The 25,672-nt window shown below is 42.6% G+C and overlaps 2 protein-coding genes across 2 annotated transcripts; one reads left to right on the forward strand and one right to left on the reverse strand.

The window, feature by feature from the left end:
- Nucleotides 1-204: 204 nt before the first annotated feature.
- Nucleotides 205-25,672, forward strand: LOC120517437 (nucleotide-binding oligomerization domain-containing protein 2-like). The gene is made up of 3 exons (XM_039739772.1): nucleotides 205-364; nucleotides 8,508-8,835; nucleotides 24,894-25,672. The coding sequence occupies exons 2-3, from the start codon at nucleotides 8,532-8,534 to the stop codon at nucleotides 25,670-25,672; spliced, it is 1,083 nt and encodes a 360-aa protein (XP_039595706.1). The 5' UTR covers nucleotides 205-364; nucleotides 8,508-8,531.
- On the reverse strand, nucleotides 22,510-23,121 carry LOC120517587 (YEATS domain-containing protein 4-like). The gene is made up of 2 exons (XM_039739994.1): nucleotides 22,946-23,121; nucleotides 22,510-22,792 (listed from the first exon to the last, which is right to left on the reverse strand). The coding sequence occupies exons 1-2, from the start codon at nucleotides 23,119-23,121 to the stop codon at nucleotides 22,510-22,512; spliced, it is 459 nt and encodes a 152-aa protein (XP_039595928.1).

Here is a 25,672-nt window from a genome sequence, read left to right on the forward strand (position 1 = left end):
TTTCTATTCGGTGCTGTCGGAGACCCCCGGCCCGTAAAGTTCAAATGAGACGGCGCCGGTCATTCAGTCGGCAGGTCCTGCTTAACGGACTCGGCCGATATTGGCGGTCCTACTAACTAAATGACAAAGACACACAGCTGGCGAGTGGAGGCGTCCTCCTGATCGACGTTTGTTTCCTGCGAAATAGAAAGCGAGTCAGTCAGTCAGCGGGGCTCACTTTCATGAGGGCGAGGGCCCTTCAGCCGGAGACAGAAAAACATCAATCGCCGTCTTTTAGGTCGTTTATGGAGGTCCTCTCATCGTCAGCGTATTCGTGAGATTTAAACTTCGGCGACATAACTGCACTTAAACTCGGCCGCTGCAGGTAAGCCACTCTTTCTACTTCCGTAAACTTCAGAAAACACAAAACTACTAAATTTGTGCATTTAGTGAACCGACGAGTCGACACGCAGGACTGCGAAGATCTGAGCGGATTATTAAAGAAGTAAAACGAATAAAACAAAGACGAGGGGCGAATGTCAATCACGATGGGAAAAAAGTACAGAAATTAAAATTGCGGGTTTAATTCAAATACAAAGTGCGGCGGCTCATCCGCCATTGATGTCATTCTAGACAGCAGGTGAGACATAAACGACACAGCAAAGTGAGCCTGACGTCCGCCACTTTAGCGCAGTTCAGTTCAGTGAATGTCAGTATAGCGCCTTTCACCGAGTACAGTTTTGGGGCCTCTACACAATTACCGTCATCATTAATGCAAACTTCTTCATTTTATCTCTTTACATACATATATATATATATATATATATATATATATATATATATATATATATATATATATATATATATATATATATATATATATATATATATACTTTATAATCTGAGCACAGGCGGATGAAGTGACCCGTTTAAGGCCACCCTGTGGGTCCCGTTACTCGCCGTCCACGCCGCCCTCAAGTTTAACTTTAAGTCACAACTTTTTGGATGAGCCGAGGGCGTCCTGTAAAGGTGGCATCGGTTATTAAGTTGTCGATCACTCGGATCATTTTTCCACCTTTTCTGGGTGGTGGCGTTTCATTTGTTTTATCCCACTTATAACTGTGTGCCTCGTCTCTCTCAGATTAATAATGACGCATCAGTGCGAGTCTGTTAATGAATAATGAAATTCAGAATAAAAACAAAATCACGTCTGGCAAATGACAAATAAAACCTGAAGATTTCCGGGTCATTTTGAAGCTGCTCCTTATTTAAGACTCTGGGCATTTATGATAAAAATTGGTGGCACATTATGGGCACCTCACTGCACCAGTCGGGCATCGTCTGGGCAGAGGAGGTGGGGGGACCTCTGGATTAGGGGGTCGTGCAGACAGACAGGTAATTCGTGACTTCATGACGCGTTTGTATGATTTTTTTTGTACAATCATACGTGGTCATCATCATCATAAAGACATCACGCAAACTGTGTGACGAAAAGCAGCATCGCGTTTAACAAAAGGGCTCAGAAAGTTCTCTTTGTCTTTCGTTCTAATAGTAGATCGGCACTGGGCTCGCCTTTTATTCTTAAATGGTAGGAATAATAAAAACAACAACATTTACGACAAGGAGACGACCTGCCGAGTTTAGCGCGGCGCTTTTACATTTTGTGAAGTTTCTTTCTGATTGTGCAGGATAAAGACATCAGAGCTCCTTAAACAGCGACATCTGGTGGTTCACAGATATCATAGCAGCCGTGAGCTCGACACACATTGAAGCGTTTCAGTCGCTTTATCGCACTAAACACAAAAAGCCCACGAGTGCGGTGTGTATTCATTTTGCTTTTAAGATAATCATGTGGTCATTAAAATGCTGCAATAAACGGGCCCTTTAGTACAGATGATACATTTCTACAATAAAATGTTTAATTGTCTTGTCCTAAAGATGTCATTTGTTGTTGTGTTAAAAATCCTTATGAAAACAGTTTAAGAGACCACTGATTAACAATTAGGGTGGGAGATTTTGGTTGTGAGACATCTTAAAAGATTTCTATTTATTCATCATTATTTTTGAAATCACAAGACTTAAGAGCAGCGAGAATCATCATGGAGTTGAGGGGATGTGTGAGTGGAGCGACAGTGCAGAAGAGGATTTAGGGAATGTGTCGTCAGCAGCCTGGAGTGTTAACCGGAGGAGAGCAGCATAGGACAGTGTTACTGTGTTGTCCGATAATGAGGTAGAACAGTTCCACACTCTTGATTGCTTCTTTTCACTTCTAGACTCATTGGAAACCCCCCTCTGCCACTGGATATTTGACCTCCAGACAGACAGACAGACCCCAGTTAGTGAGAGTTGGACAGAATCCATCAAATGCCATACTTCTGAGTGCTGGGATCTCCCAAGGTTGTGTCCAGCCTCCAGTACTCGTCACCCTAATGACCCATGAATGATGTGCCAGGTACACCATAAACCTCACCATTAAGTCTGAGGACAACACAACAGTGATGGGCCTCATCGGTGACGATGACAAGACGGCTTACAGTTAAACATCTAGTGGGCTGGTGTAAGAACAATAAACTGACTGACCGTGAATGTCGATTAAACAAAGGAGGTCACTATTGACTTCTGATAGAACCATAACACTGTCTGCCTCCTCTGTGGCATTAGTCAGGTGCACAAAGGTCCTGGCAGGGAGTCGAGGTGACAAGTGACCGCTCCTGGACAGAACAAGCCCCAATGCTAGTCCAGAGAGGACAGAAGTGACTGCATTTCCTGCCTCCCCACTCTCCTCCAATATCCTAGCCAAGCTGCCCACCAACCACCAAGTCACCTCGTAGTGAATGTGTGGCAGCTCGTCTTCATGTATTGACATATCATTATGTACAAGCTGCTGTCAGAGTGCATGGCGGTTATTTGATTGATGTGCAATAAGACTTGATGTTTGTACCAAAGAAATATCATTGTCTTCTTCAAAAAAATAAAAATTTAAGGTTGAGAAAGTTGTAGAAAAGTTCCAGAATTGTAATGATAGGGAATGTGGAGGTCACATCCTTGAGAATGAAGGATTCGATGATGTGCTTGATTTGTAAGTGCTGCCCATAGTGAGACTCTGAAGTGTCGCGGTGTTCAGTTTCACAGTTCAGGTGTCGTGGCTTCAGTGACCATACCTGCACCCTAACCCTCTGCACATTCTCCATTTCTTTGTTTTCTGAGCGTTGCTCTTTCAGTTTCAACTCCGAGTATATCGCAGTGTTTCTTAGCATACTGAGTGCTGGTGCTTCTCAGGGTTTCATGTGAGGATCCCCCTGATCTCACGTCACTGCATCAGGCTGTTCATGTCGTTGTAAGAAAATGTTGAATAAACAAAAGCCGTTTCAGCTACTGGATTGATCACGGTATGATATGCCCTCATCTCTCTCCGCTACAAAGGGGATCTACAGAACCATTCAATAGTTTTAATCCGTTTTCTACTCAGGTTTGCTTCACCACCACAACCTTGAAGAAGTCATGAAGAAGTGCGGTTACTAATAGGAAATACAATCAAAGAGCGGCCTTAGGGGAGGTTGGAAGGAACAGAAATATTACATGGCACGGTCTGTCCCTTCTGTGGTGTGTCGAGGGGTGCAGATTAAACCGTGAACAAGTCTCATGTTCTTGTGACCCAAAAGTGTGTGTGTGTGGTGTGTGTGACCAGCTCTGAGGGGTCCTGTCCACTGCTGCTTCCTGCCCTGCACCCGGAGCTGCCAGCCAAGGCCTTGTCCTCACCTTGTGGCCCAGCACTGGAAGAAGCTCCTTGAAAGTGTGTGCACGAACTTCACTTATTCTAGACGTAAAATACAAGAGAAAGCAACAACAATAAAACAAACAAAAACTGAACATCTGTGGAGCGACAGCAACAGAAAATGGGAGAAGATGTGTGAAAAGCAGCTCAGAAACGCAATCAAGTGAACAAAATGTCAGGTCTGTTTGTGCCAAGTGGTAAGCAGAAATGGCGTCAAGGACTGGCATGTAAAGTCATTTTAAAAGTAACAGCTTGGATGAGTACAGAGTGATACGGACAGAGTGACAAACCGTTTACTTGTTGTTTTAGTGTGATACACGGTGTGTGTGTGTGTGTGTGTGTGTGTGTGTACACATGTATAATACACTAGTGAGGCCTCATCTGGAGTGTTGTGTTTGGTTTTGGTCTCCGGATTATAAAATAAGACACAGCAGCACCAGAGAAAGTCCACAGATGACTGACTGGGCTGATTCAGGGCTGTCCAGAGTTAGCGAGGAGGAAGGACTGAAGGAGCCGAAGTGAATGGAGATGAAGAGTTGATGGGATTATAATGATACAGCCGGACACCTAAGGGCAAAATTCATACAAAAGGTAGAACATTCATCTCAACACAAAGAGATTCGGACTAAGTGACCATCAAACTACTTGGAGGGCCTGCAACACTGGACTGGATGTCATTCTGAGCATGACAAAGGCGCTATATACATTTATTATATTATTATTATTATTATTATTATTATTATTATTATTATTATTATTATTATTATTATTATTATTATTATATGTTATTATTTTTGGAGGAATGAGGTGAATGGGATCGGTGAGCTTGTTGGGCTCAATGGCCTGTCCTCATCATAATTGTTCTCAGGTCCCAATGGCCAGCGGTTTTAACATTTAATGTCCCAGACTCAGTCCTGTTTCATTTGTGTCAATTCCTGCTGATGATTCTAAATATTAATTATCATTTTGACAAATCAATAACTCTGAAATATCTACAGTTACATCAACTGTCCGACTCGTCCTCTCCACCCTTCAGTGGTCCAAGGTGTCATATCAGCTTCAATGGACTTTGACAGCACAGCACTTTCTCCATTTCTTGTGTTTTTTGTAACCCTTTTGAGTCTCGTTATTGAAATATAATGGATGGACTGAGGAGTCTAGAGTTTTAATTTAGGAAGTTGTATTTTGGGTTGACATTTTATTTGGATTTTCTTTTTTAGTACAGGCCTTATAACTTAAACTTCATACCAAAGAAACGTGAGAAACACATCGAAGCCCTGCTGAATTCTTCATGAAATGAGCATAACAAGCAGTTGCTGTGACATCGAGGCACAAGTACATGTTAAGGACACAAAAAATGGAAGCTTTATAGAGGACACTTGGACTCCACGCACCTCTGAAAAACCATGTCAGTCTCCTGCTTCAGGCCTGCAAACGTTCAGCCTGCAGTGAGCCTTCATTAAGTTATTAACGTGTCATAAAGTGACGGTTTTTATCCATCCATTTATTTTCAGGCCAACAGTTCTGAGTGGTGGGGATGCAGCGCATAACTTGGGAAGTTCAGCCACAGTAAGGGCCAAACTCTGAACAGCGCGCCATACTTTTTAAATAGTCTTCACCCTGCCACTGCCGTCATCTGAACCAACGCTGACGTGTCCAGGTGAAGTGGCAAACATCATTGATATTGAAAAAGGGAAAACTAGACAATTTGAAAATGGCTGACAATACACAGATCAGGACTGGAATTATAGAATGGGATATTGGGACTCACGTCTGTTACTTAAACTCCTGCACGCTTTAGCTTACAAACAAGGAAATCCAGTTGTGTTCATCAGTGCCAGTTTAATGCATTATGGTAAGAAAATCAAACTGAAACAAGTTTGAGAACAAGTGGCTGTCACCACACATGAGGGAAGTCTACAATGGCAATGAAATGAATTTCTGTGAGTCTCCATTTCAAAATAAAATTTATGAGCTGGTCTTTCAAAACCTCTGCAGTGGCCACACATTTTGTCTCTTTGAAGCATAAGGTAGATGGCGCTAATGGTGTGGTACTGAATGAGTTAACAGCAACGCTAAATGACAGGGACACACAGTGACATGGACAACAAAACAGAGAAGTTTAGAGCCACAGGGTAAACGCAATGTTTGAGGAGCTCCTTGGGATTTCGGTGTCAATGGAGTGTCCATCAGTCCAGTAATTAAAATTATGAGACGACGGCGGTGAAAAGCGATCCACAGCACAGGAGACGTTGTGATGGATGACAGAAGGACTGCAATGAAAGCTGTCAGCCAAATGTGGAGTTTGATTTCACTGAGGTGGGCTCAGTTGTGTTTGCTTTAAAGAGCGGACCTTGAAGGCTGCGCAGAGGAAGCGTCTGCACTCTTTGTGGAGCTCAAAGTGACGGCCATTAACAAGGCCGAGTCAGAAACACGTCAAAGAGCTGTTCACATACGGACAGTTTAGAGTCCAAAGTCCGACTGAAGGCATCACCTCCTTATACCTTCTTTATTAGTGTGGTCTTCAGTGATCCAGCACTGTACTGTACTGTGTAAAGCTGCAGGGTCGGTCATCATAGTTAGTTGTGGGCATAACTGCTGTCGACAACAATGGTGGGCCCAATAAAAACAGCAATACAAATTTGTAGCAGAAAATGTTGAGAATAATAATTCAAGGTAATACTTCAGCGAAATCGGGGTTTTCATAAAGGGGATTCAGACAAACAACAACAGTAAAGAATCATGAATGGTCTCCCCTCGACTTTCTCGTATGCTCAGATATGGGGAAGTATATTTGAGGAGTAAACCGCAAGACAAGGATTGTACATTAAAGAACCATCTCAAACAAATCAAATTAATAATACAGTATATTGAACAATTATTATAAAAGTAAAGTTGAATAAATTGGACTCTGCAGCTACATGAATACAAAACTACCACTTCTGGTTAATGGAAATAGCTCAAAAATTGATAGAAATCTATATTTTGTACCCAGTACTTGTATGCAGAATTTGGTTGACCGAAGTGAAAGCACACACAAAGACTTAATTCCAAAAATGATATTTTCTAACTCATGGAGGTCTAAAATGTTAAAAGCAAATTAAAATTAAAAAGCAAATGAGAAGACCATCTAATTAAATCATGTCAACAGCACACAGAGATTTAGAAATTAAAGTTCCACTGTTGTGTGATATTTGATTTTCAAATTCCTTTGAGTCACTCGTGTGTGCCTGTTGTTAAACGGCCGCTGTGCGCTGCACTAACTGACGCCATTGTGACAACAAATGTTACAAACCCTGAGTGTTAAAATGGGTCATTATAAACGAGTTTAAACTGTTTATCTAAATAAGATAATCAAATTTGTGTTTTATTTCTGTTTGTCTTGATTTAAATGTGGCACACTGGTGAGTCCTGATGGATTCTGCACTTCGAGATGAAGTCCCATGCCTTGTCATTGTGTTTGTGAAATCGGCCATTTTCTCCCCGTGTCTGCCTGAGTTCTCCTCCAGTTCTTCCAGTTTTCCTCCCAGATCCCTAAAGATGTGCAAGTTCAGCTGACTGACAGTTCCAAGTTGGCCTGAGTGTGCGTCAGCCCTGTGGCAGAGTGACCCCCCAGTCCAAGTTTGGTTTATATTGAGATGGCTCTGCTCATGATGACCGTGACTTGGAGTAAACGGGTGGCCCAGCTATTGTTGAAATGTTAATGGTGGGCCTGTTTTTGAGCTCTTTTACTTCATCACAAACACCAAACCTGAGACTTCATGACTTGTCTGCTGAGTTCATGCTCAGCTTCACTGAGTTTTTTAGTTTTTCTGGAGTCCACATAACATCTGTAGACATTATCTCCTCTGTATCTTCTTATAGATGAGTGTGCGTAGCCAATGCAGAAACACACTTCCGATTTTTAGATTGAAATGTTTCCAGTAAGTATTTGGGTGTAAAAGTATTCAGTTATCTCATTTTGGGAACGTTTGAGGTCATCAGTAACCAAATAGAAAATGTCAATAGGAACTTCAATATTAAGATCAATCAGGCAGGCCTTGCTGGGGGTGCATGCGGCTGGGGGAGGAGCCCAGCCGGGATGCCCAGGAGGACCAGAGGAGGGCTTGTGCTTCCTACAGACCCCGAGGGGGCAACCGCCCTGGTTGTGTTGGGGGCCACAGGTAGAGGGCTTGAAAGCCCAACCCTGTAGGGGCCCGTTGCCACCGCCAGGCGGCCTGAAGAACCCTGGACATCAGCACTTCCGCCACACCAGGAAGTGCTGGGGGGAAGAAGACTGGGGACACCAGGAGGGCTGTGCAGCCAGCACTTCCGCCACACGGGGGTGTGTCCGCAGGGAATTGCCAGGAAGCAGCTGGAGCTCATCTGGGCTGGTATTTAAGGGACCGCCTCCCTTCATTCAGTAGCGAGAATCGGGTGGAAGTGGATGGAGATGGAGAGAGGAGTGGGAGTGGCCAGAAGGAAGGCATCGGTGACTGTGAGGCCTGGACTTTGTGGGATCGGTGCTGGAGGCACTGGGTTGTGCACTGACAAAAACAGTAAATATTACTGTAAATAAAATGAGTGTGTTGGGTGCGAAACCGTTGTCTGTCTGTCTGGGTCCGGGTCCCGTTCCACAACCGCCACTGATTTGCAGTTCATCTGTAAGTAAAAAATGAAATCCAAGACCTGAAACAGAAAACCCGTAAAGTTACGCATTGTGCTGTGTTAACTCAGTCCTTATCTCAAGGCTTCTGTTTGTGTTTTCTTTCAGGTCTCACATTGGCCATCCACCAGTATGGCCAGTACACAACAAGGCGCTAGAGACTTCATCCAGAACAACTGGGACAAAGCCGTAGTGGGCCTTAACCATGTACATCTGCTGTTACCGGGACTGAGAACCACAAGGGTCCTGGATGAAAATGAAATCAGCGACATTGATTCATGTAACGAGAGATTTGAGAAGAACAGAAAAGTTTTGAGTATGATAGTAAAAAAAGGCAACGCAGCCTGTGAGGTGTTTCTGAATCTACTGGATACAAAAAGAAAATGGAGCCTTGATGGCGGAGCACACGACTGGATTGACTGTTTTAACTTTGATGGTAAGTTGTGTTTCGTCACTTCCTCTGTTTGGTTTAAATATGTCAGTCAGGGAGTCTCACGGCCATGAGAGGGCTGGTGGGTTTGAAATGGCAGGATGTCACCTGGGCAATCCGGGCAAAATAATTTACGTATGTGAGGAGAGTCGGATTTCTGCCAACTGTGTCTTTTTCCTATAGACTTGAGTTTTTGATTTTGATTTGATATACTTTGTTAATCTCTGAGGGAAAATTGTCTTTACACATGACCTTTGGGTGTCAGAGTGCAGGCTCAGCCATAGTACAACACCTCTGGAGCAATTTCCAGGTTAAGAGTCCTGCTCAAGAACTCAACAAAGTAGGACCAGTTCTGCCAGTAACAGGATTTGAACCAGCAACTGTCCAGATACCAGCGCAGTTCCTTAGCCACAGAGCCACCACTTTTATTTATTTATTTATGTATTTATTTATTTATTTATTTATGTATTTATTTATTTATTTTCCTAACACAATGTGGTTTAGGGTATGACACTGACGTATACCTCAGACAATGGCACTCATCAGGCTCTCCTTTTAATCTTTTAAATTTATTCCCAGTCTGGCCAGTCTGCCTCTGACTTGTTACCAGTTTGTTTAAATTATTTTAATCTGCTCATCGTTTAACCTGAACTTCTTTTCATTCTTCCACGACTGATTTCATTTGGTGTTCATTTAGTGACTCGCTTCTTTTATTAAAATGACAAAAGGTTTCCAGTCCACAACCAGGTGGCTGTAGTGATGCTCTCTGCTGCAAACAACAACCTTCTGAGGGAATTAACTCACCGGTGGTCTGTGCAGATCTCCTTCATCTCCTGCTCTTCATCACTTGTTTCTGTGTCACCAATTTCTTGCTGTGTTGTAAGGTCAGACTGTGCTCTGATGTTTTAGATGTTGACAGATGTCGTCTGTGTATTTGTGTCAGATGTTTGTTCTCAGCATACAGCAGTGGGAGCCCAGCACAGTTTCTATCAACCACATATAAACGTGGATCAGGCAGTCCGTCAATCCCCCCTTTGACACACATCTTCCTCCCTGTCATGACAGAACGTAAGAGCCACTTGTCCAAAGTCCTTCTATTTTAATTTTGGGCAGCACCTTCTCTCATCTTCAATCGATTACCACTCATCCACCTTTCTATTGGCAGTCGTGTCTAATTTTAAATAAAAAATATATGTTGTGAGGGCCGGTAACATCACTTTAGGAGAAGCCCACTGAATAAACAAACTACTTAGGAGTCCCAAAGACAGCACCCCCTGGCGGTGTCTGTGGGATCCAACAGGGCTGCACCTAACTCCTATTCCCATGGAACCCTGTGGGAAACCGAGGCACTGCTCCAACCCAGAGGGGCGACCATCTAGCGCCCAGGGGGAGGTATTGCACTGTCCAGGGCTGCTCCCCCTGAATACAGTGTGCAGGGGCGTCCCAGCCACCTGCCACAGTATATATATATATATATATATATATATATATATATATATATATATATATATATATATATATATATATATATATATATATATATATATATATATATATACTGAGCCCTGTGGGCAACAGATTCGTCATACCTGGATGTGCCGCCGGATCTTTGGGATCAAACACCTGGAGCACTTCCAGGTGACCTATAAAAGGAGCCAGCGACCACCACTCATCGCCCAGAGTCGGGTGAAGGAGGACAAGGTTGCTGTGGAGGAGTGGTGGTGCCAAGGAGATGAAAGTGCTTGTGCTTTACTGGGGAGTAATAGTGCTTGGGACTGTGTTGTGGCTGGAGGGATTACGGTGAAGACATGCCCTCCAGCTGAAGAACTAATAAAGTCTGTGTGATTTTTTACACGTGCCTCTGCGTCAGTCTGTGCCGGATCAGGCACCATATAGTGCCTTTATCACAATATACAGTATATACATACTAGGGGGCTTTTCTTCCTGCTTGCTTTGCTCAGCCGACCCCTACCAAACCCAAGGTGTGCTACGCGCCAGCCAATTCCTGTCTGTGTGTTTGCCTACGTTGTGATGAGGGGGGCTGAACGCATGCCAAAGAGATGCGGTCACTCCTCCAAAACCCCCTCTTGAACAGTGATACAATGGGAATCAAGTACATTTTTTTTTTACCTGATCTTTGCTCGATCAGCTGGTGGCTTGCTGAAGCTCCCTTTGCTGCTGTGCTGTATGATCTGCCTGTCCCGCAGTGCTTCGAACATTTAAAAGCCTGTACAGCAGCTGTCCTTTTGTCTTACTGCCTTGTCTTGCAGGATGTTAAAGTGTCTCAGAGAAAATCATGTCTCTTCGCCTTACAAGATTTTTTTTATAATATATATATACAGTAAAGCAGTTTTTTCCTTTGAAACTTCTTTTTATTATTTCTTTATTAATCCACCGTGGATTTTTTTTTGTTTCCTATTAATTCCAAATCTAGGTCTGTATCTGTCCTGCATTACATTTTTAAACCTGTTCCACTGCTCCTCGACTGTCTTATCCCAGTCTATCCTACTTAGACTTTGTCACATCTGCTCAAAATTAGCCTTACCAAAGTTCAACTTAACAATTAATAATTCCTGATTATTACAGAATACTAAATCCAGACAGGCTTCACCCTGTTGGCTGCTTTAACATGCTGTGTTAAAAACAGTCGCTGATTACTTCTAAAAACTTCTGCTCTTGTGCTCCTCCATCTGCAAGGTTATCCCAGTTAATATTTGGATAATTAAAGTCCCCCATGACTATAATATCCCCTGTAAACTTGCCTTTTTGATATTACTAAAAGATGTGTGTTGAAATTACTGTCTGAATTGGGTGGTCTATAACACACTCCTAAAATAAGACCTTTTTCCCTAATATTTTCCAGGCGAAGCCACATGTCCTCACTAAGATGGGGCTCATCATCCAACTGAAGATGACTTACATTTAGATCCCGTTTGGCATAAACAGCAACCCCACCTCCTTTTCTGTTCTGTCTATCCTTCCTAAAAATGTGTATCCCTCTATGTTACACTCATCCCCATCTTTGTTATTTAGCCAGGTTTCCGTTATTGCTATAATATCATAATTATGCTCTGCTACATACAACTCCAACTCACTTACCTTATTTTTGATACTTCTAGCATTAAGGCAAGCTATTTTTAATGTGTTAATCCTTCTACATTTACGTGTTTGCTTAAAATTTACATTACTATGCATTTTTATTTCTACACCATTGTTTGTTCTTCCATGTATAGATCTAAACCTGGCCTGTCCTAAACTCCCTGCCCCCTCAATCCTCGACTAGCCTACACATACGCCTCCCCAATACATTGGTGCCCCTCCAGTTCAGATGTAACCCGTCCCATCTGTTCCAAAAGGAGTCCCAATGCCCCATAAACCTATACCCTTCTACCCTGCACCAAGATTTGAGCCACGCGTTAAGCCTTCTAATCTCCTCAATCTTACCTGGACTGGGTGTGGCACAGGCAGAACTTCGGAGAAGACTACCTTGTCAGTTCTGCTCCTCAGCTTGGTACCTAACTCTTTGAATTTGGATCGCAGAACTGACAGACTACCCTTATGTATGTCATTTGTTCCAACGTGGACAATGACAACTGGATCCACCCCCGCTCTGGCCTATCTAACCTTCCAGGGAGGTCTCCCACCTGAGCTCCCGGAAGGCAACACACCGTGCGAGACTCTCTCTCTCTGGAGCACACCTGCTTCAATCCCACTAATGATTGAGTCCCCAACTATCACTACCTCTCTCTTTTTGGGAACTGGTTTTGAGGTGGCCCTTTGCTGCTCCTCAACCCTGCTTAACACCTCAGAATTATCAGAGTCACCGTCCAGCTCCACAAGGACATGATAACGGTTAGACACTTCTAATTCTGGGGTTGATGCCCCCGGACAGTGTGCACCCTTTACCTTACACCTTGTGACCGTGACCCACCTATTCCTACCTGTCTGGTCTCTCCTCCTGCGCCACCTTAGTGGTGCACACTATCTCTCCAAAGGACACCTGGACCAAGTCCACCAATTCTCTATTACAACGCAGGTCAGCCAACTCCTCCTCCAGTTCAGCGACCCTGAGCTCGAGGTGCTGGATCAGCTGGCATCTCTTGCAGATGTAGCCCTCATAGACAACTGGCTCTTCCAAACCATCATCTAAAAAGTCCAACATCCAACAGGACTTGCATTGCACTGGCCTCATTATTAAAATTTGATTTGGGATTACTAAGCTGCCTTAACTTTTTTTTTCTTAAAATTTCTTCTTCTTTCAGCTGCTCCTTAACTTAAATGGTAACACTAAGATCTGCTACAGATATTTTACACCTTTTCCCCTTAAGCTCCTGTACTGTTCTCCCTCTCAGCTGCCTGCTATTTGCCTTTCTATGAGGTTAACTTTACTTTTCTCTGTCTCTTCTCCTAACTTTGCTCTCTTCTTACTTATAAGCTCTTCACTCGCACTGTTTGTATTAATGAACCAATACGCTGTCGCCCACTTAACTGTTCTGCCTCTGGACCGCTAAGGACTGTTTAATCTAAAATAAACAAATAAATAAAACTTTACTACCTTATTTTCTCCTACAGCCCCTTGTTCCTGATCGACGTCTTAACGCAGGCTGCTGACCTGCACACTACTGAGTTTCCACCTTTTTTTTTTTTCCACCTTCCGCGGCCTTTTTTCTTTTCTTTTAAACTAAGGACTCGCTGTTACGACGACGCGGTTATTTATTTACAAATGCCGATATCAGTTACTGCTGCTTTCTACCCTGCCTCCTTGATGCTAATTCAAATACAGATAACAAGAACAGGTACAAGTACAAATAACTTGTCCAAGCACACCTCCAAACTCCCAGCTACTTTTGCTCTTGTGCAGGCAAAACAAAAAGCAAAAAAAAACCCTTCTAAAGGGAAAAAAGCTTTAAAAATTCCCACACGGTTCCTTAGCGGCAACCCAAAACCCAAGTTTTTAAGAGCAAAATGTATTTTTATTATTTAAATCTCACACCACAGAACAAACCAACAACTCTCAACAGACTTTTATCATTTGCAAAGCTTATTTTGCAAATTGGGAGCAGAAAGGGCGGAATGCTGGGTAAGTGATGGCAGTGGGTTAGGGGGCTTCTGTTCTGTGAGGGGCGGACATGAGTGACAAGAGAAGTGAGGAGAAAAAGGAAGGTGAGGTGAAAGGAGTAGGAAGTCAGGAGACAACAAGCAGGAGTGTTTACGATATGGAAAAAGACAGAACGTGAGTGGTAGGAGATCAACTGATTGTCCTTTATTATTTTGAAGATGTGCTCTGTAACCCAGATAACGGAGTATAAGACAGGACACCGTTTGTTACGAAACGAAGACTAAAAGTAAAACATAGAAAACTCCAGTACCTCTGAGTTGTGTAATAGTTGTATAATATTACATAAATTTTAATCGTACTATATTATATTTTGTTAATATACATTTTTTTTGTAAATAAATGCAACTATTCTCTAACCTAATTTAAAGTATATCATTTTTAAAGTAACTATTCTGTTATCTGTTTCTTCTCTTACCCAATAGGGCCTTAGTCCCAACCTCTGACAGGAAGGACCAGGAAAAGGATTATGCCTCCTCCAGACCATGAGAGGGCAGCATGGAATGGAGCATGGAAGCTCAACCCTTTAGGGGCCCGTGGTCCCAAATGCCTGAGAAGCCCTGGATGTCAGATTACCAGGGACACCCGGAGTGAAGCTCATCAGGAGGCACCTGGAGCACGTCAGCTGGAGTCGGGTGGACGAGGACAGAGCTCGGAGGAGAGGAGTGGAGGCGGTTTAAGGAAGGCTGGACAGTGAGAGGCCCGGACTGTGGGTGTGTGGTGCAGGAGCACTGGGTTGTGAATGGCAAGTGTAAATATTGTATATAATGAATAAACACGTGTTGGTGTTGGAACCATCAGTGTCTGCCTGTCTGTGTCGAGGCTGTTCTCCACAATATAATCTTCTTATACAATAAGCTACTTTGGCAGTCCATTTGTCTGTCCAGGATTTTAGATTACCTGTCGCTTACAAACTGATGTCAGGACCGATTGACTTGAAATTTGGTCAACATATACTATGTGACTATCCACGTTCGGGGTGGTGATTGACCTCCAAAATGTATTTTTATTTTATTTTATTGTAGAATCAACTCTCGCCAGAAGCCAGCAGGGTGACAGTCAACGCATTCGTACGGGCGTCGTTCTCATCCCTACCACCCTCGCCCTCACTTCCTCTACCTCTTCATATCTTAAATCATTCTTGAGGCAGATTGAAGATTTAAGTGCCAGCTTAAAAGAAAAATTAAGGAAAATGTACTAAGTAATTGTAACACAAACACTGACTTAATCAGTTTTAACGTGAAAAGATGCCAACAGAAGAAGAGAAGAAGAGGAACACTAGGGTGGAGAAAAGGAGAGCTGCTCAGAAAACTGCAAGCGCATCAACCTCTGAGCAAACGAATGATAAACATACAGAGAAAGAGGAGAAAAACTATGAGTCAAATGTATTCACTGCACGTCATCATGCAGTACAATGTTACTGGTATGTACTGTATAAGGTACATAAGACTAATGACTGCAAAGTGAACCATAGAGCGTATGAGAACATGAGAGCAACCATTAAGAAGGATATCAGAGAGGCTAACAGACAGTTGGAGAGGAATATAGCAGATAAGGCGAAAGTATTTTAGTAGTAAAAGAACAGTTAAGGAGGAGGTGAAGTTTCATCAGGAATAGTAAAGGGGAAGTAAAAGATACAGACAATGAAATAGCAGATGCCCTAAACTTACATTTTTCTGAGGTGTTTACAAGTGAGCAAGTGGATAACCTCAGGAAATTATAGAGGGAGAAGTGCTGCTGAGATTAAATAAGATGAAATCAAACAAATCACCAGGACCAGATAAGATTTATCCTTGAGTTCTTAAGGAGGCTAGCGAGTACAGATTTAAACCACTGACATATATTTTTAGGAAGTCACTGTGCACTGGAGAGATTCCGAAGGATAGGATATTAGATTGATAGGAATATAAGTAACAAGCTGGTTAAGTTTGCAGATGATACCAAAATATGTGGATTAGCAGATAATTTGCAATCCGTTATATCATCACAGAAGGACTTGGACAGCATACAGGCTTGGGCAGATTTGTGGCAGATGAAATTTAATGTCAGTCAATGTCAAGAATTACACATAGGAAGTAAAAATATTAGGTTTGAATACACAATGGGCGGTCGGAAAATCGAGAGTCCACCTTATGAGAAGGATTTAGAAGTCGTAGTGGACTCTAAGCTATCAACTTCCCAACAGTGTTCAGAAGTCATTAAGATGGCTAACAGAATGTCAGGTTATATAGCGCCTTGATCTGTGGAGTACAAGTCCAAGGAGGTTATGCTCAACCTTTATAACACACTGGTGAGGCCTCATCTGGAGTCCTGTGTGCAGTTTTGGTCTCCAGGCTACAAAAAGGACATAGCAGCACTAGAAAAGGTCCAGAGAAGAGCGACTAGGCTGATTCCAGGGCTACAGTGGTTGAGTTATGAGGAAAGATTAAAAGAGCTGAGCCTTTACAGTTTAAGCAAAAGAAGATTAAGAGGTGACATAATTGAAGTGTTTAAAATTATGAAGGGAATTAGTCCAGTGGATCGAGACTTGTATTTTAAAATGAATTCATCAAGAACACGGGGACACAGTTGGAAACTTGTTAAGGGTAAATTTCGCACAAACATTAGGAAGTTTTTCTTTACACAAAGAACGATAGACACTTGGAATAAGCGACCAAGTAGTGTGGTAGACAGTAAGACGTTAGGGACTTTCAAAACTCGACTTGATGTTTTCTTGGAGGAAACAAGTGGACAGGACTGGCAAGCTTTGTTGGGCTGAATGGCCTGTTCTCGTCTTGAGTGTTCTAATGTTCTAATGTTCACACAGCACTTCACAAGCTGCCTGCACGTCATAATGTATAAGCAAAACATAATATAAAAGAATTTAAAAAGAAAATGACAACACAGAAGAACATTAAAATGGATACAGAATAACATCACCATCAGTGGTTTCCATTTTGTTGGCATCACGCTTTATATCATTCACTGTTGTTCTTCCTTCTCCCTAAACTGACGCAATACTTGAAGCGCTTTTGCCATTTCATGAACATATATTTAAATTTTTTGTGACAATTCTGACACCACACACATGTTTATTGGCAATAAAAATAAATAGCAGTTTAATTATAACAAAAGAGAAAAGCTACAAAACACTATTAAAGCTGAAAGTAAGTAACTGACACTGTGATATCAAAATGCGACATGACATGTGGTGCTGGAGAAGAACGCTACGTGCCAGCAGAAGGGAGAGGTGTTCCAATGTGCAGAGCTCGATTATAGTGTATTGTGTGGCGGTTGTAGTGCACAATTTATTTATTTTTTGCTCTGACGGTTAATCTAAGTTTTACTGTATAGCGCCAATTGCTGACTGCTCTGATTACTTTTTTAAAACTCAACGTTGCTGCGAATTGCTGTTTTCCAGTTCAACCACGCTGTAAGGAAATGTTATCTATCTGGAGGACAAACAGATAATATAATCCTATACAGCTGGCATAGCTCGACTCAGTGATGACTGAGAAATACCCGATCAGTCAGGAAGTTCACGTTGAAAAGCTCCTGTAAACCTGAGAATAGACAGAACTTGCAGAGGAGCAGGTGGAGCACACGTCCTGAAAGTCTGCCTTTGTAAAGCTGGCGCCAGTTCAGCACACTGTGCCAAGAGGAGAGCTCAGGGAAACTGAAATCGACTTAGAAGCCAGTCATCACAATCTATAAATATGCGCTCCTTTCTAATTCTCCCATTTGCGATGTCTTTTAACAACGCTAAAGCAGCTATGGTAGTTGTAATACTTTGGGCATTCTGTGCACCATGATACTGTTACAGAATGATTACAATCAAGTGAATTAAATTTGTAAATGATATGCAATTAATTTTGGTGTATTTGATAAAGATCACGTTATGGATGTGAATCAAAAAATATAAAGCAGACCACAGAAAGAGTAGCACTGCTTTGATGCCAAGTGCCACCAGTTTGCAAACATATGCAAGGGAGGACCCTGCTGTGAAAATGTGTGTGGCTTTACACAAAGTTTCGTTTTTATACATCTCAAAGTGAGTGTGTTTTTGTGAGCATACACACTATTTATACATGAGGCCATAGGTCACGGATGACTTGTATTGACAGTAGCATTGTAAAATTTCACAGCAGTAGGTTGGCGAAGATGGATGAGTTTAAATACTTGGGATCAACAGTACAGAGTAACAGAGATTGTGGAAGAGAAGTGAAAAAGAGAAGAGAGTGCAGGCAGGGTGGAGTGGGTGGAGAAGAGTGTCAGGAGTGATTTGTGACAGACGGGTATCAGCAAGAGTGACAGGGAAGGTCTACAGGATGGTAGTGAGACCAGCTGTGTTATATGGGTTGGAGACGGAGGGGCTGACCAGAAAGCAAGAGACAGAGCTGGAGGTAGCAGAGAGAAAGATGGTAAGATTTGCACTTGGTGTGATGAGGATGGACAGGAGTAGAAATGAGGACATTAAAGGGTCAGCACAGGTTGGAAGGTTGGGAGACAAAGTCAGAGAGGTGAGATGGCGTTGGTTTGGACATTACGAGGAGAGATGCTGGGTATATTGGGAGAAGGGTGCTAAGGATAGAGCTGCCAGGAAGGAGGAAAAGAGGAAGACCTAAGAGAAGGTTTATGGATGTGGTGAGAGAGGACATGCAGGTGAGGAGTGTAACAGAACAAGATGACGAGGACAGAAATATATGAAAGAAGATGATCCACTGTGGCGACCCCTAACCGGAACACCTGGAAGAAGAAGAAGAAGAAGAAGAAGAAAAAATGATCTTCTAAAGTGTTGTGTTCTACAGTGTAGTGAGAAAAGTCAACTGCTGCGTTTACTTCTTTGACCCACCAGAATGTTATGGAGAGGGTGTCTGCTATCATCAAGGATACCCTGTACCACCTTCCCCATACACCTTTTCTCCACAATTCCCAGTGAGTCCCCAGTCCTGCCCAGCACAGAGCCAGCCTTCTTCACCAGCTTGACCAGCTTCTTAGTGTTCTTATCTGTCATACTGCCACCCTAAAAATGGCATCAAAAAGAGGACACTGGAAACAACTGACTGATAGAACAAAGACAGCATTTCACTACATATGCTGAATGATCTGAGCCATCTGAAGAAAAAGAGCCTGCTCTGCCCCGTCCTGTAGAGGACATCTATGTTCACGCCTAGATATTTATATGTCTGCACCACCTTAATGTCCTATCCTTAGATGTTAACAATCTAAAGGTAGAGCTTAGATGCTTAGCATCTCCTTGACCTTTGTTGTATTCAGGACCAGGCAGCTCTTATTGCTCCAGTCACTGAAAGCTCCAATCAGATCCACTGTATTCCCCTTCCTGCATATTCCTTATACACGCTACAATAGTTGTATCCTCAGAGTACTTCTGAATGTAGCAAAAGCCTGACTTATATTTAAAGTCTGCTGTGAACAAGATTGGGGTCAGGACTTTGTAGGGCCCTAACGTTGCTCACTACCATCATAGAGACACACATCTCCAGTTTGACAAAAGGCTGTCATCCAGTCAGGTAGTTAAGAATTCAGTAGGTGAATTTGGAATCCAAAATCCTCTCCAGTTTATCTTTAAGAATGGAAGGGTTGTATGGTGTTGAATGCACTCAAAAAATCAGAAAACCATCATCCTCACAACCACCTGGTTCATCCAAAAATGGAGAGATTCTGGCGTAACATGTAGAGGACTGCATCCTCAACACCAGTGTGCTCCTGGTATGCAAACTGCAGGGGATCCAAGGCATACTGGAGTTGTGGTCTGAGGTGACGCAGAAGCAGCTGCTCCAGTATCTTCATGATATGTAATGTGATTTATCTCAATCGGCCAACCAACATTGGTGTTTTCCAAAGAGCTGGGACCTTCCCACCTTGAAGACTCAGCTTGAACAATATCTTTCGAGGCCTTTCAAGTTGATCTGCACACTCCTTCAACAGTCGTGGACACACACCATCTGGATCAGTTGCCTTTCCAGAGTGTACCTCCTCCACTCTGCCCTCACCTCATCTGCTGTGAAGAGCAGGGAAGTGGAACCCAATGTAGCAGATGTTGTAGCAATGTGGAGGAGAAAAGACTGCCTCAGCAAAGTTGGGTGAGGGAACAGGTGACCCATTCGGTAACACTGAGCCAGTGCCAGACTTTATGTCTCATCACCTGCTGTTGCCTGGCACCTCTTCTCTAAATAGCTCATCATGATTTTCATTTCTCTCCACACATCTTTGATGTCATTGTGTTGAAGCCTCATCTCCAGTTTTCCTTTATAGTCCATTTTTGCCTGCTTTAAGTTTCTCTTCAGGTCATAATAAACCAACTTAAGCTTCTCCCTCTCATCAGCCCTGAAAGCCTTCATTTTTGGTTGAGGAGTTTCTTCATTTTACTGGTAATCTAAGGTTTATCGTTGGGAATGCAGTGAACAGATTTTGCTGGTATAACAATATACGTGCAGAAATATATGTGGTCTGATGTGCAGACAGCCGCCCTGTCAATGTCCGTGTCTGTTCCATTCTCCTGTGACTCCAGCAGTACATTCAGAGCAGCTTCTCAGAGACTCTCTGGCCTTGAGTGTCCAGTTCCCGAATGACTGAATACTTTCAGGCTGCCTAATTACACAGGCTTCAGATAAAGCAGATTGTGGTCTGATGTACCAAGTGATGGTAATGCAGAAGCACTGTAGGCCTCTTTGATGTTGGCAATCCAGTTTTTTATTTTCCCTTGTGGGGCATTCAACATATTATATAAAACCAGTCAAGTGAGAGGAAATGTCGACATGATTGAATTTCCCTGATATAACAACAAAAGTATCAGGGTGTTGGGTGTGCAATCTCACAACAGTCTCATGAGTGACTTCAAATGTCACTCTGAGCAGAATGTATACAACAGTGGTGACGATGTGAGAAAGTTCCCTCGGTACATAATAAGGTCTAAGACGGACCGCCAAGAGTGCAATATTCCAACAGCAAATCTTCTTCTTCACAGTTATGTGTCCAGGGTTACACCATCTATTGTTCACAAACTCTGCCAGTCCTCCATCTCTTTCATTTCCACTCGCTCTTGCGCCTCTGTCCACTCGTAGTGAAGCCGTGTTGATCCACACAGGAGTCAGGGATGTTACCTGTCAGCCAAGTCTCCACTAGAAACATCAGACTGCACTCCTGAAACACCTGATGGTTCTTCACAAGTACCTCCAGCTCTTCACATTTGTTAAGCAAAGAGTTAACATTCCCTGTGAGAATCAATGGAAAAAAAAGTCTTGTGCCTCCATCTTCTAGCTTTAGTTTAGCACCTGCTCAATGACCACAGTATGGCCTCTTCAGCTCCAAATGAATAAGATGTTTAACACTGTGTGTTGTCTCAAGTAACAAAAGAGAGTGCTCCCTCGTGTAAACTAATTTACTAGCTATACTAGAAGCTAGATGACTCTTCTAGTACCCTAACCCTAACCCTAACCTTGACCCTAAACCACTTTACTAGCTAGGTAACTAGCTATACTAGTATTGTAAATGAGTTGTGTTTAGTTTTGTATTGCTCTGATCATCTGCTTTTGTCACCTCTTATCATTCCTGTATATTAGTCAAATACAACCTCCCTGTCATAATAATTGCTTTCTTTAACTTCCCTGTAGTGCATGTTTGTTGGATAAGCTGGAACACCTTTATGTAGTGGTATAATAGAAAACTAATGACGATGGTGATTACTATGACTTCTTCTTCTTCGTCTTCTTCTTCTTTCAGCTGCTCCTCCATCCATCCATTATCCAACCCGTTACATCCTAACTATAGACACAGACAAACAAACACAAAGCATCAAGGTTTGGGGTTTTTGGCCCTGTATACTGTAACAAAAAAAGCACAGTCAAACTTTTCCAAAGAAAACATCAGACAAACATGGATGGGTGGATGGACATTTTAAAGAGTCGAACCGGAAATTAGTGATGTAGAATGCTGGGAAAGCGCGGTGGATGATGGGTAGTGGACGTCATCAATGGGGGACCAGAGGAGAGAAAGGAACCCGGAAGTGTTGGTGTTCTGTTTGTCTGGGATGGATTATGGTGGCGGCGCTTCATCCTTTCTATAGGAAGAGAGAGAGAGAGGTTAGTACCCCGCCTTTGTTCCCTGGCACGACTTGTCGCGATGTGACATAAAGGAGCCCCTCCCTTAAGTGTTTTGTGACCCACTTCTGCTGAATGATTTGTTGGCTGAAAGTCCTCATTGTTGATGTGTCATAGAGGGGCTGGGCAGCATTGTTCATAACAGCACTCAGTTTGTCTTCATTCTCTCCTTTGTGAATAACTCCAGGGGGTCCATAGTGTATCCCATAACTGTCTTTTTAAATAGCCTGTTGATTTGGTGGTCTTTTCTTGATGTGATGTTACTGGCCCAGCACACCACGTTGGCCATCTCAGACTTGTAGTAAAATGTGAAGCCTCTCACTACCACAATAAAGGATCACAGTCTCCTAAAAAGAAAGTCTTCTCTGCCCTTTCTTTGTGTTTTCAAAAGTTTGACTCAGGTCTCTTTGTTTTGGTCATCATCCTCCAATTTCCGGATTTCACTTTTTAAAAATTAATTGTTTCTCAGCTTGCTTTTAGTCTCTCTTTTAGCTCTGTTATTTCAAAGCTGGTCTTCTTCTTGGCAGCTTCCAACTTCTCCCTTGTTCTCATTTCTAGTTCAGAAAATTCCGTTTCATGTTTATAGGCTCCCAGTGTTAACTGCTGTAAAGTTGTTAACAGCTGCTGCATCATTGCTGTGGGGTCTTGGAATATCATTTCATCATAAAATTCAGAAACCACTATTTTCTTGGGCATAGTGCTAGAATCAGACTGGAAAAGTTTCAGTAGATGGTAAAAGGTGAAAGGCCTTTTATTTGGATCAATGAAAAAGATTTTAATGATAATTTCAAATTTACCCCAGCCTGTTTCTGTTATCTCATATGGTGGATTTGTGACAACTCTTAGTGGATTTCCATAACTTTCATGTAGTTTGAATTGAATTTTTTTTACATATGCAGACATATCCTCATTTCTGTATGGCTTCACATACACAGTCCACTGATGAGTGTGTCCATCTTCTTCTCTCTTGTTTCCAAAATTTTGTGCAACATTTCCATAAACAATTGGTTTCACAATTGTAACACCATTAACTCGGCCCCCAGAATCTGGTCCAATTTCAGCCATCTTCTTTATCATAATCATATGGCAGTTCTGTAGCTTCAATTGCTCCTGAACTGCCTTGCAAGTTGTTTAACCCACAAACCGCTCCATCGCAATGTGTTACAATAGCAAGTGCAGACTCTCCCTAATGAGGACCTCCAATTACTTGTAGCAGTGTGTCATCTCTGGTTCACTCCCTGAATAGTGACCAGGTGTAAAGGCTGGTTGGTGCAGCGAAAATCTATGGTTTTGATGATTCTGAGTTACAGACAATTCTCAAAGTTCTTCCCCTGACTCCTCTCCTCTGTCTCATCCCCCTCATTAATAACCCCCATAAATGTGGAATCATCTGAGAGTTTCTGCAAGTGGCATGATCTGCTGTTATATTTGTAGTCTGGCGTGTACAGAATGAAGGGAAAAGCAGACAGACCTGTTTCTTGTGGTGCTCCATTATTTCTCTCACAGTCCCCGAGCCTCACAAACTGCAGTCTACTCAAGAGGATAGTCCATAGCACAGGACTCCAGAGTGTAATAAGACAAAAAGACTCAGGAAACACTTCAAGAAGGTTTGGGGAATGACCCCGTATAGTGTCCACCAGACACAATGTAAAAATAGTGAAAAGTGGATCAAAAAACCAAAGCATTTGACAGTTTATATAGAAAATGGTGTCAGGAAATGATAGAGAGGAAATAGCATCAGAAGTGACGTCACTATGGCAGGCTGGAAGTGACGTCATTATGACAGAACCAGAAGTGATGTCATCATGGAGGGCCAGAAAATGATGTCATAAGTGGAAGTCAGAAGTGACATCATCTCAGGAGACCTGGAAGTGACGCCGCCGATGGAATTCACAGATGGGATTGCTTGAAAGTGGCCATTTTGTGGTACAGGAAGTATTGCGTGTGAGTTATGATTTTTCTTCTTTGACTCTGTTGATAGAGAGAGAGCAGCATTATTACATTCAATCAACCCTTCGTTCCTTGTAATATCACTCACCTGTGGGCTACCTGGCTGCTTCTTAAGAGCACATGTGTGACAACAGGCTAATCCACCGTATCTCTTACCAGGGATGCCTGGATGGTATTGAAGGCACTGGAGAAATCAAAGAACATCATCCTCACAGTGCTGCAAGCTTTGTCCAGCCTTGTGCAGCAGATGAATAATGGCATCTTCCACTCTCATCATTGTCCAGTAGGCAGACTGCCTTGTGTTCTGGTGGTCAGGTTTGTCACCTAATCCTGGCCTCTCTTGACTTTGGCACCAACTTCAAAGTGGCCACTGAGTAGACACCTCCTTGAAGGCACAGCTGGCCTGAGTGACCATTTGATGTTTGGCCACTGAGTGCCAAGTAATATGGTATAACAAAGATGACAACAATGGCTGATGTTTGTGGTAGATTCTGCTCTTTGGAGCTGTAAGTTGTAAGAGCTGAACACAGATTTCAATTCAAACATGAAGAAGTTTAGGCAAAAAGTGATAAAAAGTTGTCCAAATTCTTTATAAACCACAACACTGGACACGACTTTAGTGAAACTTGTGAATGTCGCTGCTTCCATTTGGAGTTTGTTCTTTGTGAAGTTAGCATTTTCAGGCATTTCTCCATTAGTTCAAACAATTACAGTAAACTCGGCTTTCCATTTTAAGTGTCCTCATGGAGCCTGTGTGTGACGTGAGTTGATCAAGAACGAGGTCCTTAACTGCCCTTTAGGTGAGCCTGGATAGTCTCAAAGATGAAGTCACTGGAAAACGAGGCTTGTCAAGTATCGTCCCTAACAGTTAAACTAACTTTGGTGTTTTTCATTTTTAGGTTCAGGACCTTACAGAGCACAACTCAAGTTAGCAGCGAGAGAAATTGTGGAATCCAAATGGAAAAACAGCAGAAAGCTGTTAGCCAAATACGTGAAGGAGCTTCAGTTTAAATACACACCACTTGTTCTGGTGAATGACGTGTCTGACGTTTACCCTGAAAACAAATACAAAAAGTCACGTAAAAAGAAATGTAAAAGGTACATACCTAAAGAAGACAAGCCAATTAACATTGAGGACCTGCTGACCATGAAAGAAAAGAAGATCCTACTGGTGGGGAAGCCTGGAATTGGGAAAACCTTCTGTGTCCTCCAGTTACTGAATCTGTGGGCCGAGAGCATTGAGGACACACTCTATGTCTTTTATTTCGATGCAGGAAGTGCGCGCCATGTTAGAGACTCTGAAGATCTGAGGTCCTTACTGTTCAGTTACTGTAAACCAGAGAGAATGATTGAAGACGATCTTTATACTGATATCGTAAATGGAAATGCCAATGTGCTCCTCATATTTGATAGCTTTGATGAAATCCAGCCAACATGTCAGGATGAGAAGATTGAAAGAGTTATTTATGGAATACTAAATAAATATGAGCTGGAAAAAGCAAAGGTCATCGTTACTTGTCGACCTTCTTTAGAAGAACGGGAGCTACCAGACTGGGCAGACTGTAGGGTGGAAGTTCGTGGGTTTGGTGAAAAATCAATTTCTGAATATTTCAAGACTACACTTGAAGGCCAGTGCATGTCTTCAGTCTCTGTCATGTCCCGCAGTACGCATTCATAG

Source organism: Polypterus senegalus, chromosome 1 (assembly GCF_016835505.1).
Source record: "Polypterus senegalus isolate Bchr_013 chromosome 1, ASM1683550v1, whole genome shotgun sequence".
Taxonomy (NCBI): domain Eukaryota; kingdom Metazoa; phylum Chordata; class Cladistia; order Polypteriformes; family Polypteridae; genus Polypterus; species Polypterus senegalus.